Below are 17,000 nucleotides of genomic sequence, written 5' to 3'. Positions count from 1 at the left end.
AAAAAAAAAAAAAAAAAAAAAAAAAGAAAATCCTCATCAAAATACCAACAAACCAAATCCAAGGGGAATCCATGACCAAGAGGGATTGATTCCAGGGATGAAAGGGTAGTTACCAGAAGAAAACCAATCAGTGTAGCATGTACATCAACAGAACAAAGGGAATAACCATATGATCACCTCAGCTGACACAAGGCATTGTAGAATCTCTTTCTTTTTTTTTTTTTTTTTTTGAGACGGAGTCTGGGTCTGTTGCCCAGGCTGGAGTGCAGTGGCCGGATCTCAGCTCACTGCAAGCCCCGCCTCCCGGGTTCACGCCATTCTCCTGCCTCAGCCTCCCAAGTAGCTGGGAGTACAGGCGCCCGCCACCTCGCCCGGCTAGTTTTTTTTTTTTTTTGTATTTTTTAGTAGAGACGGGGTTTCACTGTGTTAGCCAGGATGGTCTCGATCTCCTGAACTCGTGATCCGCCCGTCTCGGCCTCCCAAAGTGCTGGGATTACAGGCTTGAGCCACCGCGCCCGGCCAAGAATCTCTTTCATAAAAAAAAAAAAAAAAAAAAAAAAAAAACTCAGAAAGCTAGGAAAGAGGAAGGAGCTTTCTTAACATGATAAAGGGCATCTATGAAAAACCCACAATTACCTTCAGTCAACAGTGAAAGACTAAATGCTTTCCCCCTAAGATAAGCCAAAAGACAAGGGTGCCTGCTCTGCCCGCTTCACCACTGCTATTCTACACAACTATCATTACACTGAGTGGTTAAAAACTGAAAACTATCCCCCTAAAATAAGGAACAAGAGAAGGAGGCTTATTTTTACTACTGCTATTCAAGTTCTAGCCAGAATAATTAGGCAAGAAGAAGAAAAACAAAAATCCAATTTTTGTTTGTTTTGAGACAGTCTTACTCTGTCGCCCAAGCTGGAGTGCAGTGGCACGATCTCTGTTCACTGCAACCTACCTCCTGGGTTCAAGTGATTCTCCTGCCTCAGCCTCCCCAGTAGCTGGGACTACAGGTGCATGCCACCACACCCAGTTAATTTTTGTATTTTTAGTAGAGACGGGGATGTCACCATGATGGCCAGGTTGGTCTCGAACTCCTGACCTCAGGTGATCCACCCATCTCAGCCTCCCAAAGTGCTGAGATTACAGGTATGAGCCACCATGCCCAGCCAAAAATCCAAATTTAAATGGAGGTAAAACTAACTCTATTCACAGATGACATGATCCTGTATAGAGAAGAATCCACAGGAAAAGATTAGCATTAATAAACAAATTCAGCAAGGTTGCAGGGTACAAGATCAACATACAAAAATCAGATGCTCCTATATACTAAAAACAAAAAGCAAATCAAGAAAAAAAATTCCAGCTGTGCATGGCGGCTCATGCCGGTAATCCTAGCACTTTGGGAGGCTGAGACAGGCATATTGCCTGAGCTCAGGAGTTGGCGACCAGCCTGGACAACAAAGCGAAACCTCGTCTTTACTAACATATAAAAAATGAGCCGGGCGTGGCAGCATGCACCTGTAGTCCCAGCTGCTCGGGAGGCTGAGGCAGGAGAAATGCTTGAACCTGGGAGGCAGAGGTTGCAGTGAGCCAAGATCACGCTACTGCACTCCAGCCCTGTGACAGAGTAAGACTCCATCTCTAAAAATAAAAATAAAAAAAGAGAAAAATAATACCATGTATATTAGCATCCAAAAGAATAAAACACCTAGGAATAATTTTTTTTTTTTTCAGACGGAGTCTTGCTCTTATTGCCCAGGCTGGAATGCAGTGGCGCGATCTTGGCTCACCGCAACCTCCACCTCTCGGGTTCAAGTGATTCTCCTGCCTCAGCCCCTGCCCCCACCAAGTAGCTAGGATTATAGGCGTGTGCCGCCACACCTGGCTAATTCTGTAGTTTCTTTCAATAAAGAAGGTGTTTCTCCACGTTGGTCAGGCTGGTCTGGAACTCCTGACCTCGGGTGATCTGCCCACCTTGGCCCCCCAAAGTGCTGGGATTACAGGTGTGATTACTGCGCCCGGCCCCTAGGAACAAATTTAACCAAGGAAGTGAAAGCATTGTACACTAAAAGTTATAAAACATTGCTGAATGGAATTAAAGAAGACATAAACAAATAGACACATCCTGTGTTCAGCAATTGGAAGACTTAATATTAAGATGGCAATACTGCACAAAGCAACCTACAGGCTCAGTTTAATCTCAATCAAAATTCCAACAGTCTTTTTTACAGAAATGGAAAAGCCAATCTTCAAAATCACATGGAATAATTGCAATTATTCCATTGGCCTAAACAGCAAAAACAAACTTGAAAAAGAAGAACAAAGCTGGAGAGCCTATACTTCCTGATTTCCAAACTGCTTATAAAGTTAACAGTAATCAAAACAGTGCGGTACTGGCCCAGTGTAACAGACTGAGAGTCATCTAGGGCCAAATGATTTTTCAACAAAGGTGCCAGGACCACTGTGGTGCTGGGACAACTGGAGAGCCACATGCAAAGGAACAAAGTTAGTCCCTTATTTTACACTATACACAAAAATAACTCAAAATGAATCAACCACCTAAATATAAGAGCTAAAACCAAACATTCTTTGAAGAAAACGTGGGGATCCGTCTTTATGACCTTGGATTTGGCTATGGATTCTTGGATGTAGAACCAAAAGCACAAGCAACTAAAGAAAAATAAAAATTGGACTTCAAGAAAATTAAAACTTTTGTGCACGAAGGGACATTATCAACGAAGTGAAGACAACCTATGGAATGGCAGAAAATATTTGGAAATCATATGTCTGATAAGGGTATAGTATCTAGAATATATAAAGAACGCTTAGAATTCAACAACAAAGGCCGGGCGCGGTGGCTCAAGCCTGTAATCCCAGCACTTTGGGAGGCCGAGACGGGCGGATCATGAGGTCAGGAGATCGAGACCATCCTGGCTAATAGGGTGAAACCCCGTCTCTACTAAAAAATACAAAATACTAGCCGGGTGAAGTGGCGGGTGCCTGTAGTCCCAGCTACTTGGGAGGCTGAGGCAGGAGAATGGCGTGAACCCGAGAGGAGGAGCTTGCAGTGAGCTGAGATCCGGCCACTGCACTCCAGCCTGGGTGACAGAGCAAGACTCCGTCTCAAAAAAAAAAAAAAAAAAAAAAAAAAAGAATTCAACAACAAAACGACAACCTAATTTAAAAATAGGCAAAGGACTCATATAGACAATTCTCCAAAGAAGACATATAAATAGACAATGAGCATATGAAAAAATGTTCAACACCCTTAGTCATTAGGGAAATGCAAATCAAAACAGAAATGAAGTACTATCTCACACCCACTAGAATGGCCAGAATCCAAATTATGGAAAAACAGCCACATGTGAGCAAGAACACAGGGAAACTGGAACCACTGTACAATGCTGGTGGGAATGTAAAATGGTTTAGCCACTGTGGAATTCGGCACTTCTTCAAAAAGTTAAACACAATCAATAACGAAGAGTATAACTAAAATGCTTGCAAAGCAAAGCAATGACAAATGCTTGAAGTAATGGGTACCCCATGTACCCTAATGTGATTATTATGCATTGCATGTCTGTATCAAAATATCTCATGTGTCCCTTAAATACATACACCTATTATGTACCCATAAACATTAAAAAATGAAAAGCTAAACATGGAATTAACATATGACCCAGTAATTCCCCTGCTAGGTATATATCCCAAAGAATTAAAAACTGGTACACAGTGGGGCCGGTGGCTCATGCCTGTAATCCCAGCACTTTGGGAGGCCGAGGCGGGTGGATCACGAGGTCAGGAGATCGAGACCATCCTGGCTACCACGGTGAAACTCTGTCTCTACTAAAAACACAAAAAATTAGCCAGGTGTGGTGGCTGGCGCCTGTAGTCCCAGCTACTCAGGAGGCTGAGACAGGAGAACAGCGTGAACCCGGGAAGTGGAGCTTGCAGTGAGCCCAGATCACACTACTGTACTCTAGCCTGGGCAACAGAGCGAGACTCTGTCTTAAACAACAACAACAACAACAACAACAACAAACCGGTACACAAATACACGCACACCAATGTTCACAGCGTTATTCACAATAACCAAACGGTGGAAACAGCTGAAATATTCATGAATGAACAGATAACAAACTGTGTTATATATATACAATGGAATATTACTCTGCCACGAAAAGGAATGAAACACTGATACATGCAACAATGTGGATGAACCTCAAAAACATTTGGCCAGCCAGATGTGGTGGCTCTTGCCTGTAATCCCAACACTTTCAGAGGCTGAGGCAGGAGGAGCTCATAGCAAGACCTCAGTGCTACTAAAAACTAAATACAAAAACAAAAATTAGGCTAAGTCTAAGTCAAAGAAGCCAGACACAAAAAGTATTGTATGATTTCATTTACACAAAATATCCCAAAAAGGTAAATCCACAGAAGAATGCAGATTGGTGGTTGCCAGGGGTAGTGCACAGAGGAGAATGAGGAGCAACTGCTTAATGGGTCCAGAGGTTCCTTTTGACATGATGAAAATCTTTTTTTTTTTTTTTTTTTTTTTTGAGACGGAGTCTCGCTCTGTCGCCCAGGCTGGAGTGCAGTGGCCGGATCTCAGCTCACTGCAAGCTCCGCCTCCCAGGTTCATGCCATTCTCCTGCCTCAGCCTCCCGAGTAGCTGGGACTACAGGCGCCCGCCACCTCGCCCGGCTAGTTTTTTGTATTTTTTAGTAGAGACGGGGTTTCACCGTGTCAGCCAGGATGGTCTCGATCTCCCGACCTCGTGATCCGCCCGTCTCGGCCTCCCAAAGTGCTGGGATTACAGGCTTGAGCCACCGCGCCCGGCCAAAATGTTTTAAAACTAGACAGAAGTTGGCCAGGTGCAGTGGCTCACGCCTGTAATCCCAGCACTTTGGGAGGCCGAGGTGGGTGGATCACTTGAGGTCAGGAGTTCGAGACCAGCCTGACCAACATGGTGAAACCCTGTCTCTACTAAAAATACAAAAAAATTAGCCGGGTGTGGTGGTGGGCGCCTGTAGTCCCAGCTTCTAGGGAGGCTGAGGCAGGAGAATGGCATGAACCCGGGAGGCAGCGGAGCTTGCAGTGAGTGGAGATTGCGCCACTGCACTCCAGCCTGGGCGACAGAGTGAAACTCCGTCTCCAAAAAAAAAGAAAGAAAAAAATTAGCAAAGTGTGGTGGCACATGCCTGTAATCCCAGTTACTTGGGAGCCTGAGGCAGGAGAATCGCTTGAACCTGGGAGGCAGAGGTTGCAGTGAGACAAGATCCTGCCATTGCACTCCAGCCTGGGCAACGAGACTAAAACTCTAAAAAAAAAAAAAAAAGACCTAGACAGAAGTAGATGCACAACAAATACCAGTGACTTGTTCACTTTAGTTAATTTTTCGTCTATAAGGGCCTACCAAAAATTAAAGATAAATGAAAGTAAAAAATGAAAAATGAAAGAGCATTAAAAATTTTAAAAAACAAAACGATTTATTTTATGTTATATGAATTTCATCTTAATTTAAAAAAGCAGAATAGATGTTCATGTCTGGCAATAGGAGAGTGATGAAGCACACTGTGGGGCCGCCCTTCAGTGAAATATTATGCAGCTATTCAAAAAGCAAGGAAGATTAAAAAATAATATGATATGGAAAGATCTCTGAGAGATCTTGGCCAGGTGAATAAACAAGGTACACAACTGTTATGTATTGTGTGCTAGCATACATAGGAGGAGGGGAAAAACCCTTAAGTAGTAGTATTTCCTCATATATGGACCAATAAAACCACAGAAAGGGACGCAGAAAACTCTATAGTAGCTAGTGGGGTTTTTTGGCAGTGAGGTAGAGCAGGAATAAGAGAGGAAGATGGGAGGAGAGAGAGGAGAGGCACAGCTTAGTGAAGTGGTGAAGAGTCAGGACTTAAGAGCAGCAGGGTACATGGTTTAACAGAATTCACCTGTTCGGGCTGAATCCTAGTTCCACTACTTAAGTTACCTCCTACCTCAGTTTCCTGTTTTGTAAAGGGGAATGGTAACAACTTTATTTCCACCCATATGGTTGTTAGAGGAGTAAATGATACAAATAATGAGATAATATTAGTAAAGTGCCAGGCACATGGTATAATTACACTACAACCAGGAGCTCCTGTCTTTTTTTTTTTTTTGAGACAGAGTCTCACTCTGTTGACCAGGTTGAGTGCATAGTGCAATTTCGGCTCACCGCAACCTCCATCTCCCGGGTTTGTGCGCCAACAAGCCCAGCTAATTTTTTGTATTTTCAGTGGAGACATGGAGTTTCACCATGTTGGCCAAGCTGGTCTCGAACTCCTGGCCTCAAGCAATCTGCCCGTCTCAGCCTCCCAAAGTGATGGGATTACAGGCGTGAGCTACTGCACCCAGCCTTGCTCCTATCTTAATAAGCAGGAGAAACAGAACAAAGTACACAGGTGAGGATGGGCGTATCAAGTGTGTGGTCAATAGAGAGCCTCGCCTGAATAAAACCGAGGGTTCTTGCTCAGAATTTGGGAGAATAGGTTGGAAAAGGTGGGTCTAGGCTATGAAGGGACTTATGCTAAACGATAGAGTCTGAGTTTTCTAGTGAAGGCTGGGGTCTGCGATCCTGTACTGGCAAGGAGCAATCGTGTTCTTCATGACCGACTAGGAAGTCTGGAGGGGAGTTGGTGGGTAAGGAGGCGAGGTGGTGATGAGAATCCTGTTCAGAAGTCACGGAGATCAAAGGTACACTATCAGTTCCCACATTTCAAGGTGTACATGTCCAGTCGATTTCCATGCTGTGAAATGTTGCCAAGAATCCAATCCTCAAACGCAAGGCTTACTAATGTTGCAAATGCCTGCAGGCTAGTATGATGGTGACTAGTATATTCACCATTTTTATTTATTTATGACATTATAGTTATGAGCATGGTGGTGATACCAAGAAGTGTTTTTGAAAGATTAATCAATGCAAAATAAAAATAAAAAACCAATTCAAGGAGAATTGGGAAGGTACAAAAAAATTAAGTATGCTGATAAAGAGAATGAATTAGTCTGGGTAATAACAAAATGAAAAAGAAAAGAAGAGTAAAAGGTACACTGTGAAGGAAACATACAAAGGCCTTCGTAATGAATTGGATGTCAGTTACCCTTAGAAGCTGCTTGTGGACTTCCTAGGACTGCGATGTGATCCTGATCCAGGGCAGTGAGTGCAACTCCGTTTCGAGTGTTACCAGATACAACAGCCTTGAGCAGCAGTGATCTAACTAAGGTCTGATTTTTTTCTGGGTCAGTTGGACGTATTGGTATCAAGGTTTCATATATACAACCATCAGAGCCTGTTGGAAATAAGCATTTGTTGTTGGTTATTGAAGGATATTTCTATATCTAGTATAGGTAAATGTACTAGATTGTTTATAAGATTTTACCAATTTGATAAAAGAGCCAACCAGAAAAATAAACAATCCCCTCACGGTGCTTTCTCTTAAAGAATACTACAAATTTAAACTGCAGAAAGGAGTATTATCAAGAAAAATCTTAGTAAGAAATGTAACAGTCAAGAAAAACAAACTGTAAATATCTGCAATAACAAAATATTGAGGGGGACTGCCAAGAATATAGATCATCTAGTCCCTAAAAGGATATATCCCTCATTAGAAAGTAATTAGCATCTGGTCTAGACATTACATTTCTTTTTTGTTTGTTTTTGTGAGACAGGATCTCACTCTGTGACCCAAGACCATATTGCAGTGGTGTGATCATGCTCACTATAGCTTGAACCTACTGGGCTCAAGTGATCTATCTTTCCACGTTAGCCTCCCAAATAGCTGGGACTACAGGCGCACACACCTCACCCAGCTAATTAAAAAAAATTTTCTTTTAGAAATAGAGTCTTGCTATGTTGCCCAGGCTGGTCTCCAACTCCTGGGCTCAAGCAATCCTCCTGCCTCAGTCTCCCAAAGTGCTGGGATTACAGGTGTGAGCCACCGTGCTTAGTCTATCATAATTCTTCCTATCTAATCACCCTGAAAATCTTATGAAATTGCTCTTTCTTGTAGTCCAACTGAATTTTGGCAGTTTCATGTGGTTCTACCTATTGTTTTTTTTGTTGTTGTTGTTGTTTTTGAGACGGAGTCTTGCTCTGTCGCCCAGGCTGGAGTGCAGTGGCCTGATCTCAGCTCACTGCAAGCTCCGCCTCCCAGGTTTACGCCATTCTCCTGCCTCAGCCTCCTGAGTAGCTGGGACTACCTACCGTTACATAAAGATTTATACGCCCCTTTTGTTCACACTTCCTCCCTTCAAAGTTCATCAAGCTAAACATTAAGTACATTCCAATAACCCCCAAGATATGAAAATGACAGGAGCCTTTTAAAAAATAGCCACTGAAAACATTTGCACACTGAAAAACTTCACAAAGATTTTTAATTGTGATAATATGGAAATGTTTCCTATGTATTGCTCTTGTTTATTTCTCCTTCACTTTCTCAGAACAACTTCAAAAGCAGCCATGAAGGGTGGAGGGCAGAGGGTACTACAAAGACTTTTTTTTTCCTTCCCCGCCCTAGAGGCCTAAGACTGGGGTTATACTTTAGACCATTTCATAAAGGTAGACTCTAAGGCATTACAATCTATAATAAAAAGCAAGTGGCATGGGCCAAAGCTGCTGTTAGTCTCCTTTTGCCCATCTGTCTCAGTCACTATTCAAGGAAGGGCACACTAAATCTAATGGTTGGAAAAAAGGAGCAGAGGGGCCATTCAATGCCAAGCACAGACAGTTTATGGTTCACTAACTACACTCTCAAAGAATCTGGGCCTTATCAGCTAAAAGATGATTTTTCTTTTTCATTGGTATTAATATTGTTACTTATTGCTTATGGTAATTTTTTTTTTTTCCCGCTGAGACGGAGTCTTGCTCTGTCCCCCAGGCTGAAGTGCAGTGGTGCGATCTTGGCTTACTGCAAGCTCCGCCTACTGGGTTCACGCCATTCTCCTGCCCAGCCTCCCGAGTAGCTGGAACTACAGGCGCCCTCTACCACGCCCAGCTAATTTTTTGTATCTTTAGTAGAGATGGGGTTTCACTGTGTTAGCCAGGATGGTCTCGATCTCCTGACCTCGTGATCCACCCACCTCGGCCTCCCAAAGTGTTGGGATTACAGGCATGAGCCACCACGCCCGGCCAGCTTATGGTGAATTTTGACATAAAATGTACAAAGCAATGTTAGAAAAGGATGGTATACCTAAAGTACTTCAATAGGCCCTCAAAACACAGGATCGCTGATTTAATGCATGGCCAGACATGCAAAGTACAAAAGGCAAATGCACGGGCCGGACAAGGTGGCTCACGCCTGTAATCTCAGCACTTTGGGAGGCCAAGGCAGGCAGATTACCTGAGATCAGGAGTTTGAGACCAGCCTGGCCAACATGGTGAAACCCTGTCTCTACTAAAAATACAAAAATTAGCTGGATGTGGTGGTGGGCGCCTGTAATCCCAGCTACTCAGGAGGCTGAGGCAGGAGAATTGTTTTGAGTCCGGGAGGCAGAGGCTGCAGTGAGCAGAGGTTGTGCCACTACACTCCAGCCTGGGCGACAGAGCGAGACTCCATCTCAAAAAAAAAAAAAAAGAAAAAAAAAAAGTGAAGGCATGAATGCTGTAAGGAAGCACAGAAATGGCTGTAACTGAATGCTTCACAAAGTCTAAGATTCAAAAACAGACATTATCCGATAACATTCCTCTATTTATAATCTCTGAAAGTTCAAAGAAAGAAAACTTACTTAATGACATCAAAGAGATGAATTTCCGATCTACAGATGCAGTAAAACTCTCTATAACAGAGTTTTCATCTTGTCCAAGTAAGAGTGTATATTTGGTTAAGATACGTGAGTTAAACATTTGCACGTAAGCAAAGTAATTTCCATGCTGCAAAAAAAAAGGTTATTTTATAAATATTCCCATTTCAACCAAGTATTTTAACATATGTCAAAACCAGAAGTTGTCACCCCATTCTAATTACATCAATGAGTACTTAAAAACATCTTATCCAATTAAATTTATTTGTTTGTTTTGAGACAGGGTCTTGCTCTGTGGCCCAGGCTGGACTACCGTGGTGTGATCTCGGCTCATTGCAACCTCCACTTCCCAGGCTCAAGCAATCCTCCCACCTTGGCCTCCCGAATATCTGGGAATACAGGTGTGCGTTGTCATGCTCCAGTATTTTTTTTTTTTTTAATAGAGATGAGGTCACTATACCCAGCCTTAAATTTAAAAGGTTATAAAAAAGTTACAGGCTGGATGTGGTGGTTCATGCCTCTAATCTCAGCACTTTGGGAGGCCGAGGTGGGTAGATCACAAGGTCAGGAGCTCGAGACCAGCTTGACCAATATGGTAAAACCCTGTCTCTACCAAATACAAAAATTAGCCAGGCGTGGTGGCGGGCGCCTGTAGTCCCAGCTACTCGGGAAGCTGAGGCAGGAGAATCACTTGAACCCGGGAGGCGGAGGTTGCAGTGAGCTGAGATCGTGCCACTGCACTCCAGCCTGGGTGACAGAACAAGATTCCGTCTCAAAACAAAATAAAAAATAAAAAGTTAAAAAAAAATTAGAGATATTCTGAGAGAATAAGGAGTCCCATTTTAATTCAAAAAATAATGGTTTTGCACCGGGCATAGTGGCTCACGCCTGTAATTCTAGCACTCTGGGAGGTTGAGGTGGGTGGATTGCCTGAGGTCGGGTGTTCAAGACCAGCCTGACCAACATGGAGAAACCCCATTTCTACAAAAAATACAAAATTAGTCGGGCGTGGTGCTGCATGCCTGTAATCCCAGCTACTAGGGAGGCTGAGGCAGGAGAATCACTTGAACCCGGGAGGAGGAGGTTGTGGTGAGCCGAGATCGCGCCATTGCACTCCAGGCTGGGCAACAAGAGCAACAGGAGTGAAACTCTGTCTCAAAAAATAAATAAATAAATAAATAAATAAAGGTTTTGAAATTTCACAGCTGGGCTCAATGGCTCACACCTGTAATCCCAGGACTTTGAAAGGCCAAGGCAGGAGGATCCCTTGAGCCCAAGGAGTTTGAGACCAGCCTGGGCAACACAGTGAGACCCTGTCTCTACAAAAAATAAAACATAAGCCGGGATGGTAGTGCATGCCTGTGGTCCCAGCTACTCGGCATCTCGGCAGGCTGAGGTGGGAGGATTGCTTGAGCCAGGAGGTTGAGGCTGCAGTGAACCATCATGGTACCACTGCTCTCAAGCCTGGGTGACAGGGCAAGACCCTATCTCTAAAAAAAAATTTTTTTTTAAAAGAAATTTCACAAAATGGGCCAGGAATTGAAGATATCACTTACTTTTTCAGTAATAAAAATTAAAACAGGATGCCTGAATACTATGAAAAATTTTGTCCATCTACAAAAAAAAAAAAAAAGAAAAAAGAAAAATTATATAATGCAAAAATCACCAGCTGGGAGACACATATCAATCAAAATTTAATCAATGTTTTCATTAAATATTTTTTAGAACCAGAGAGACATCAGAGAACACTTAATTTGGCGTTTTGAAACACATACCACAAGGAATACGTGTTTGTCAAATGCAGCTCTGGATTAAATGCAGGTCGTTGAACTCCCCAAATGATAATGTGAATTTTAAAGTTCCAAGAGGGGAGATGCAGTGCTTCCCAAAACTAAATTGACTCCCCTACCTCATTTTTTTCAGAGTTACTTTTGGGACTCATGTTCTGAGGAAAACATTAAGATCTCAATACAGAGGAAGCTGAGGCATAGTTATTGGCTGCACAGTTTGTGGCAAAGCGGCAACTAGAGCTCAAAACCTCCAAAGATTTCCCTCAAAACAGTTGCTCACACCTTAGAGGTATTCATCAGGTCAGTCTAATCTATAACTGGTTACTGTCCACGTTGTAAGTACCAGTCTGAACTCTGACTTTTAGAAAATGAGTTTCTACCAGGTAGACCTGGAGAAAACAAGTCAATGAACAGGAAATGTGATGAAATAAAGAGGATCAGAAAGACGTGAAATCATGAAGTGTCCTTCTATCCCTTGATGAGTCATTTTTCCAGTTTTATTTCAGAATCTGGGAATGCAGAGGTCTTAACACACACCATGATTTCACTAATACGATACACTTTTAGCCAGGTGACAAGGATGGGAGCTTGGTAGTCAGGGCAATATGACAGAAACAAAAAGATTTTGGTCTTTTGGGATAACCCATTTCATCCTCAGATAACTGAGTATCCGTTTCTGTCAAGACCTCATATGACTCTATGGTTTCTTCAATCATCATGCCCAGAGGTTTTTTGGGATGTTATTTTAGTCAATGTTTTATAAGTGACTTTTAATTAGGTTACTTTCATTATATTTATAACCAATACTTTTGAACAAGGTAAAAAAATGTTCAGTGCATTTTTATTTTGATAAATTTACTTACAAGTACTGGTACTTACTTAATCACTTCTTCATCAGAGATAACAGTTTCAATTTTCTGCTGGGGGTCTGCAAGCAAGGCCTCTAAACCACGAACAGCACCTTCCTTGAAGAGCACCAAGGGTTCTGTCCCTTGCACTGAAAGTATCCTATATACTTCAGCTGACAACTGGAAGAACATACAAAATTTTAATTTTTATTCTAAAACAGTGTATACCTAATATAATAAGAGAATGATATTTAGAGAAGGCTTTTTTTTTTTTTGAGACGGAGTCTCGCTCTGTCGCCCAGGCTGGAGTGCAGTGGGGCGATCTCGGCTTACTCCGCCTCCCGGGTTCACGCCATTCTCCTCCCTCAACCTCCTAAGTACCTGGGACTACAGGCACCCGCCACCACGCCCGGGTAATTTTTTTGTATTTTTAGTAGAGACGGGGTTTCACCGTGTTAGCCAGGATGGTCTCAATCTCCTGACCTCGTGATCCGCCCGTCTCGGGCTCCCAAAGTGCTGGGATTACAGGCGCCCGGCCGCGGAGGCTTCTTTTTAAGTGACTGCTTTGTTTTCATTTTGATTTAGTTTTGCTTTGTAACTATGTATGGTTCCAAAATCTAATCTACAACACAAACACATTTAGAAGTCTTAACTTTTTCTCTTATCCTCTCTACCTAGTCCCAACTTTAATCTGTAAGTTCATTTTTGGTTTATCCATTGTGACTACTAAAGGTTAGACTAAAACCTGGGTTTCTTAAAAATGGGGAAGATACAAATAAGCCATTCATGCAGAGGTACATGCAATTCTGGTGTTAGATAAGAACTGATGCCACAATTAAAATTACAGCCCGCAATTCCAGAAAAAGAAGTTAACACCGTGTGTGAGGAAAACAACAACAAATAAACCCCCACTGTTTAAAATTCAGGATTGTGTTATGAATTTCAAGGTAAATGAAAAGACTGGAGCCAGGGAACAGCACAGCTAGCTGGCTAGAAGTTTCAAGGATCCAGGCAACAACTGCGTTATATCTGAATTAGCCCTATTGTGAGCCACTTCTAAAATGTGCCAATTATATTTAGACATTTAGAACTGGAAAGAACTTTCAAGATTAACCTAGTTTAAGATACTCATTTTATAAGTAAGAAAAAATGCACACACTCTAGGTCATTAGTAGAACATACACAGCTAGCCATGTTTTGATTTGATTTTTTACTGTATTATATGCCACTCTTAAAAATGTACAATACATGAAACTTGCAGGGTCTACCTATTCTAAGAAAAGGTACGGGAAGTTCATTTTGCGCTCATAAAAGACATACTCCAAACATCCAAACTCATGGAAATAAGTGTAAATTTCTCATTCATGAATTATATAAATCCTCATCTCCTTAACTCATGGAGACATGTTACCAAGATACATTGTAAGATAATTAGAATGAAAACCTGATTAGGACCTTATGCTTATTTTCCCAGAAGTATTAAAACAAATAACACATACTTTATTATGAATGATTCTAATTCACCAATAAGCTAAATAAATACGTTGGAAAATTCAAAGACTTACTGTAGCTTTAAACACTTTATCCAGGTTTACATCTTCATTATTCCATATTCTTAAAACCTTAAATCAAAACATACTAGTTAAAAACTATTCTATTCTCCATTTACATATAATAAATACAAATAGTTAATAATCAACATTTATGTTGTATATATTATATGAAAGTTTTAAAACTCACCTTATTATCGTGTACAACAATATACTCTCTAGTTTGAAAGTTGCACACAGCTGGACATGTTATAACTTGACCTTGTTTCACTGACCAGCTCCCCAAGGGTTTCTGATCAGAAACCTAATGAAATTAAGATAAATACAATATTAAGTCAAATATTAAAAGCAATTAAATTTATAATCAATAAAAGAAACCATTAAAATGACAGCATTTAAAAAATTTACTGGCTAGTTGCAGTGGCTCACGTCTGTAATTCCAGCACTTTGAGAGGTCAAGGTGGGAGAATCACATGGTCAAGAGTTCGAGACCAGCCTGACCAACATGGTGAAATCCTGTCTCTACCAAAAATACAAAAATTAGCCAGGCGTGGTGGCGCGCGCCTGTAACCCCAGTTATTCGGGAGGCTGAGGCAGGAGAATCGCTTGAACCCAGGAGGCAGAGGTTGCAGTGAGCCGAGATCCCGCCACGGCGCTCCATCCACCTCGGCCTCCCAAAGCTCTGGAATTACAAGCACACGCCACCGAGTCCAGCTAATTTTCCTATTTTTAGTAGAGACAGCATTTCACCATGTTGGCCTGGCTGGTCTCGAACTCCTGAACCTCAAGTGACCCACCCACCTCGGCCTCGCAAAGTTCTGGGATTACAGGCGTGAGCCACCGCGCCCGGCCAAAACTTTAAAAGGGTAGTTAAAATGAAAATATAACTACGTTGCTAAATAAGTAAATAAACAACCCTTTGTTAAAAAACAATAGTACATTTAAAATTGATTATATTATGCCTCTGAATAGAGGCATGGGAAGTTATGCCTTTAAACAAGGGCATGGGAAATTAAGTAGACATCTGGGATCATGTCTATCCAATTCCAATCAGTCGTTGTATTCCTATGTAGGAACTGCAAAACTGCAAACATACTTGACAGCCCAAGTAAAACCCAAGAGTCAGCAGAGTCAGTACAGGGAGCTGTTGGCAACCTGTTCTCGAAACGTCAAAGCAGATAGCTAACTTCTTTAAAACATAGAAAACTATGTTCAGCAGCCCAGATAAAAGTAACTGCTTTCCATGCGACCACCAAAAGCAAGCTTAGAAAGTGTTCTCTATCAGGCTTTAGGCTGAAATGGGGGCAGGACTTGCAGATTTTCCTGGGACTCAACTCCAGGATTCATAGTGTGAACCAGAGATGCCAACAGACAAGCCACTTGGAGTCAAGATTCTTACCGAGCTATCAAGAAAGTCCCTCACCCTCTAAAATTGTCCCTCCCTACAAAGACAGGGGTGTGAAGTGTAGACACAGGGCTAAACCACTATTCCCACTCTTGTCAGTGTCATCCTATCCCGCCCAAACAATCTCTGTTCCATCCTCCCGCGGGCAGCTAAGACGATAAAGACCCCAGGAGGGAATCTTAGCAATACCATCTCCGCCAGTTCCGAAGCAAAGGCACAGATTCTCTTTCTTTTCCGAGTCTAACCCACGTGCACTCAGACGGTCTGCCCTTGCAAGTCGGAAATATGCCTTTACAGGAAGGCAAGCAAGCCAGATTCTAGACCTCACTCAGCGTTCCCGACAGGCCCAGCCGGCTCTCTGTTAAGCCTTCTCCACGATCTCTTTCTGAAGCTGTGAGAAACTCGAGCTCGAGCTCCGCGCTCAGAAAGGGGCGAGAAGGCAGTCGGGGCGCTCCCAATCCTACTGCCTTCACCTTATAGAGGATGACTGTCCTGCCGCTGTCTGTCACTAGAAACTGGTCTGTTTTGTCGCTCTGCTCCACGCCTAGGAGTCCTTCAGGCCCGGCGCTCAGGACTACCGAAGACAACGTGAATTCTTCCTCCAGCGCTGCCATTTTGAGCAAACCTAAGTACGGCCGCGCTCCCTCCCGGCAGGCCTCGCGCTTTCTCTCGCGAGAATGAACAGGTCTGAGAGGGAGAGTGTTTGCCAAACCAGGAACCTGCTCTCGCAGCCTGCGACCCCTGGCGGGCAGAAGGAGCGAGCGTGACTGTGAATTCAGCCAGGTGGGCGGGGCCGGCTTGCGCCAGACTCCGCCTCCAGAGACCACGCCTCCCCGAGTCCCGGATGTACTCCAGGAAGGGATAGGGTAGGCGCGGAAGTGTTGCTTACTGGGTTCTGAATCGGCTGCGTGCACTTCTAGGTGGGGTTTTGTGAGACTGTGGGATGGGTCTGCGGAGTGGTCGAATATAAATAAACTAGATTTTGTTTTTTTTAATTCTAAGGGAACTCCCCAGGAATTCCTCCCACGGCCTTGTGGAACGATCTGCCAAAGAAAAAATATTTATCTCTGTAGGTAAACGCCCAATAACGTGCTGTTCCTACGTGAAATGCTTAATTCCTACCAAGTTTCTGGGAACCCTGTAGAGATCTCCAGTCTCTTCAGTCTTTCAGGCCTTCTGAGTTCTCAGACTCCCCTTCTGGGGAGTCCCAGTGGGGAAAGTCTTTCCTCAGCTCACAGGAAATTCAAACTAGTTTGATGAAGGTGAAGTTGAAGGTCCCCTGTGCGATTTTTGGCAAGGTTTTTATTTCCGAGAGAAATCTATGTTTCTAAGATAAGCATGGCAGATTAAATCAATAATGTTAAATAAATAAATAAAGATAAATTGTGATGTTCTTAGGGAGAAACCATTTAATAGACAATTACTAAACAAATGTACCCAGTGTGACAAAGTGCCTCGGTTTAGATTTGAGCATCCACCAGATCGCCATGTGTGTTGTTTTTCATTGCCCCAACGTGACAACATGGGCAGAAGGAGAATATTCAGCTACTGTGAAGGAATCAAATACAGTCAATTTTTATAAAGCTAGTAGGTCTTTTGTTGTTCAAAAGTAGTGGCATTATGGCTCACTGCAGCC

At 42.8% G+C, this 17,000-nt stretch overlaps 1 protein-coding gene across 2 annotated transcripts in view; it reads right to left on the bottom strand.

Moving 5' to 3' along the window:
• NOL11 (nucleolar protein 11) overlaps window positions 1-16,093 on the bottom strand; it is a 28,337-nt gene extending 12,244 nt beyond the window's left edge. The window contains exons 1-7 of one of the 2 annotated variants that reach the window (XM_025363711.1): window positions 15,838-16,087; window positions 14,150-14,263; window positions 13,975-14,031; window positions 12,441-12,589; window positions 11,328-11,385; window positions 9,757-9,901; window positions 7,134-7,322 (exon numbers count right to left, since the gene is read on the bottom strand). In XM_025363711.1, the coding sequence (XP_025219496.1) occupies window positions 7,134-7,322; window positions 9,757-9,901; window positions 11,328-11,385; window positions 12,441-12,589; window positions 13,975-14,031; window positions 14,150-14,263; window positions 15,838-15,978 (853 nt within the window). In that variant the 5' untranslated portion in view covers window positions 15,979-16,087. Of the gene's footprint in view, window positions 1-7,133; window positions 7,323-9,756; window positions 9,902-11,327; window positions 11,386-12,440; window positions 12,590-13,974; window positions 14,032-14,149; window positions 14,264-15,837 lie in introns of both variants that reach the window. The other variant, XM_025363712.1, reaches the window with a different exon arrangement.
• Between the last annotated feature and the right edge of the window lie 907 nt (window positions 16,094-17,000).

Source organism: Theropithecus gelada, chromosome 16 (assembly GCF_003255815.1).
Source record: "Theropithecus gelada isolate Dixy chromosome 16, Tgel_1.0, whole genome shotgun sequence".
Lineage (NCBI taxonomy): Eukaryota > Metazoa > Chordata > Mammalia > Primates > Cercopithecidae > Theropithecus > Theropithecus gelada.
The sequence above is the reverse complement of the archived record's forward strand: the minus strand, read 5'-3'. Positions and strand labels throughout refer to the sequence as shown.